This window comes from Merops nubicus, unplaced genomic scaffold (assembly GCF_000691845.1).
Source record: "Merops nubicus isolate BGI_N331 unplaced genomic scaffold, ASM69184v1 scaffold36373, whole genome shotgun sequence".
In the NCBI taxonomy this organism is placed as follows: Eukaryota; Metazoa; Chordata; class Aves; order Coraciiformes; family Meropidae; genus Merops; species Merops nubicus.
Genome location: NW_008597499.1, coordinates 14,829 through 18,854, shown reverse-complemented (window position 1 = coordinate 18,854; position 4,026 = coordinate 14,829). Strand labels below are relative to the sequence as shown.

General features: G+C 43.3%; 1 protein-coding gene across 1 annotated transcript in view; it reads right to left on the bottom strand.

Moving 5' to 3' along the window:
- Positions 1 to 2,408: 2,408 nt before the first annotated feature.
- The window catches only part of LOC103769522 (DNA-binding protein RFX7-like), a gene marked incomplete at its 5' end in the record, with an annotated part of 12,242 nt that continues 10,624 nt past the window's right edge, over positions 2,409 to 4,026 (bottom strand). Inside the window, 1 exon segment of the mRNA XM_008936724.1 lies at positions 2,409 to 4,026. Within this exon segment, the coding sequence (XP_008934972.1) occupies positions 2,856 to 4,026 (1,171 nt within the window).

The following is a 4,026-nucleotide window of genomic DNA, read 5'->3' as shown; positions in this document are numbered from 1 at the left end:
TTTTGGAGTATCTGACACAGACAGACTTCCCTTTGTTAGCATCACAGAATTTTCCTTTGGGTATTGCATACTTTGGTGTGCAGTAGTGCTCTGTCTCAATGTATAGTAAAGAACTAACTAGCACTAAGTACAGGGGCCTAACATTATTAAGGATAACACCAACACGCAAACACCTCTAAAATAACACATACCGATGTACAAAGCTGTGCCTGTGCCTTGGATTTGACTTGCAACGCTCCTTATCGAATTTAACACTTCTTAAATTAAACATGTCTTGGCTTTAAATCCACTGATTATAGAGTATTTCTGCTAATTAACTCATGTGTTAGGCATGATGCTTGTCTTTAAAAACAATTTTAAACGCACTTTTCAAAACCTTTGGTGACGGCTACATAATTTAGAATGCATCAGCTTTAAATCTACTCTCGCTTTTCTGAGAAATGTTCTTAAAAAACTAGTGGAGTTAGGCAAAATCCCTCCCCCCCCAGAGCGCTGCAGCACCCAGGTAGCTTCTCCCCGCGGCGCCGGCGGCCCCCCAGCACTCCCCATCGCACGGTGGGCTTCACCTCATCACAGCGGCGCTGGCGCTCCACACGGGGCCAAGGGGATAAAAAAAAAAAAAAAAAAAGGTGCCAAGTCTCTCAGACTCAGTGAAGCCAACAAGGGAAGAGGACGGTCAGCACATCTCTAGCAAAATGCCCCGGGCAGGTAGAGAAGCAAGCCCTGCCTTCAGCAACTTCAGCCTATGAGAAAAACTGTACAAGCCCTACTGACAGATACCCAACAAGGTACCCAGCAGAAAGCTACCACGCAGTTTTTAGTTTCCTCCCCATTTGCTTAACAAAACTTAAAAGGGTCATTTGCTCTTACATGAAACAGACCACACCACTGCACATCCAGGTGCTTCAAGGAGGGATCTGAACTCTCCCAATTTTTCTTGACTAAGCGGCAAAACTTCTCATGCCAGCAGAGTGAAATCAGGCCCCCAAAAGGTGCTACAGCTTGGCACAACTGTTTGTCTCTGCAGAAAAAGCCAACTGGTGATCAACCGGGGCAAGAGCAAGAGAAGCCATGTACACCAGCACCTCAGGTGCCATTGCAGCAGCACAAGTCAAATTGGCACCGCCAAAAAAAATTGACCAGTACTGGCATCCCAAGTCATCAGCAAAAACTGAAGAAACAGAAGACCGCCAGGAGACTTAAACAAAAAAAAAAAAAAACACTAATCACCCAAAGAAATCTGAGCATCTTCCCCTTAAGTAAGTCTATGGGGGTTTATAGTGCCTCCCCCTTCATAAATTCGTGACTGCTCTTTCAAAGAAGTGATACAAGAGAAGAAAATGTTTTCCTCTCTGTTTTCCAAGTGTCAGTTCCCAGAAGAAATAATTTTAATACCAAGCTTAAAGGATGGTATTGTAGTATCCTCAGTGCACCACTCTTATAAAAGCTTGCCTCTGCAAGCCCTAGCTCTAGCATCAGCGTCATGGCCAGTTAAGTACCTCTCTCTTTTGACTGTTGGATATCCATGCCATGCTGATAAAAACAAAGGTCTTTTTTGGTTCAAGTGAACTAGCGAAGCAGAAACCTAAATTGCATTTTCAAGAGGGGCAGCTAAGGACTTGTGAAAAAAAATAGATTTGCCAGTTCTGTCAAATCACTGATGAAAATGGAATTCAGGCTTCTAAATCAGTAAGTACTTTTAAAAGAAGTTTTACTAAAAGAAAGATCACGTGTCTTACTGTGTTTCTGTAAAGTGCCTGGCAGTATTATGGCTCTGTATGAAATATTTTTAGATCAACCACATATTCTAATATTTTAATCGTCTTTTGTCTGAGAGAAAGAGAGCGAGGAAGAAAGTCAGAGAGGCTCAACCTACTGAAATGCAGAGAAAAGAACATCTTCCTACATCCTCCACTAGGTTAGGAAAGAGTAAACTTAAAAATTAAACTTTAAAAATTGTGTTTTAAATGAGCTCCAGCAGCAATTTTATTAAGAAAAGAGGGAAAATATCACATTCCTTCTCTAGCAATAATAAGTAATTAAAACAGTACCTATCACTTTAAAATAGGGTGTTATGCCTAGATGAAATCTCAGTGCTCAAAGTTTTTTCACATGAATTTTACCTAATATAAAAACATTGAAGCAAGAGCTAAAATATCAAGTGTGTAATGAATATTAATGGATAAAATAACTACATAGATTTATTTCTTTTAAATAAAAAATTTAGTGCATCTTTCTTTTTCACTGATCGTTCCTGTTAGTTTTCCCTACTGCTGCATTTTGCTACAGATGCCAATGGCACCAGCACTACGGAGATCTCCCACGGTTCACCACCGCACAGGGCTCGGGACAGCTCCACAAGCCACAGGCACCTGCATGCCACCTGGTTCACTTGTAACCACTACCCACCTATCTGCAAGCACCCTGCATTTCAGACCTGAACAACAAAGGTCAGTAAGGATCACCTACAAAGAAGCAACAAGCAATGCAAAGTATGGAAAGCCTACCAACGAGCTTGACTTAAAACCCTGCCAAAGCCTCGACCACAGCTGTCATTGCTGGCTGGCTATTAACCCCCTCTTCATACGCTGCAATAAGAAATGTCGAATGGGAAATACTATAAAATTCCATTTTAATACTGGCTCTTTGATAGCCCACCACCTTCGGAGATTCATTTAAAATTGGAAATACTGCCTTTTCCCTGCTGAAGAATGAGCAAAAGGTACAGCAAACTCTTTTTAAAAATGCCACAATACATAGCAAGTGTTTCTGCTGCGGGAGGCACTTCCATTAAGACAAATACAATACGTCTGTCTTCCAGATACAGTGTGCTACATACATATTATAAAACAAGACTAACCCAACATTTCAACAGCAGGATGATCCTTACTCTCCATCCACTCAAAACCTGATGCAGTCATTGAGTTGATGGATTCATTGCAGATTTGTTGAAACAAGGGGTCATTTTTTAATTCCTCCAGTGTAGCATCATCGTCTTGTCCCTGCTGACGACCCGGATCAAACAGTAGATTTGTGTCTAAAGTGTTCAGATCATTAATGCTGCCTGAGAGCTCGGAAGACAACCTGATGTCGCTGGAAAAGACAGATGCAACATTATTGAGATCTGATGCCACCTGATTTACCAGCTGCTGGTTTGTTGGCAGACTGTCCTCCCCTAATAGGTCTTTTACAGTGCTGCTAAAATCTAATTGCTGCTCTCCGATGTCTGATTGTGCTTGGTTATCTCCAGAAGAAAAACTTATCTGATCGGTGCTGCTGTTTTTTGCGAGGTAATTTGGTGTTTGGAATTCATAAACTGAAGTGCTGGAATTGATCATATTTTGCGGGTTGGCACTAGGAAAAGCGGCGGACGTCTCTAAAATCTGAGTGAGATTCATCCTGGCTGTGTAATTTGAGGGCATGTTGTTCATTCCCAAACCTCTCACTGCATCATCGCTATCAGAATCGAGTTTGTTTAACAACACATTGGTTATTTTTTTAGTGTTTGTTTGTTTCTGAAGAGACGGGAAGGCCGTCTGCATCATCACAGTCAAGGGGACTGACTGGCTTCTTTGCGCTATGTTGTTGGCACTGGTGTCTGCATGGATATTAGTAAATACATTGTGAACTTCCGGAGTCACTGGACTTCCAAAAGGCGTCAGGTTTGAGCGTGGTATATTTGACACAGGGTAAACAGTGCTTCCACTGAGATTACGCTGTCGGTGGACAGCTGGGCTCACGCTCCGACATCGCAGGCTGTTGTTGAGGGAGGAACCCGTTCCTTTGCTGTCCAGAGGAGCAGGGACAGCAAAGCCCTCTTGCTTGGCGGCGCTGCTGGCAGGGGCTGCCTGGTGCTGCACAGGTGAAACAGGAGTCACACGGCCAAAGTGAGTCTCGTGGTGGCGCGGCTGAGACTGGTACGACTGGCCAGGAACGGCAAAGGCGTGAGGTTTCCTGAAGCGGTCTTCCACCAGTTCCTGATAGCTCGTGAGGATGCCGTGGTTTGCAACTGACGAGCTGCTGACG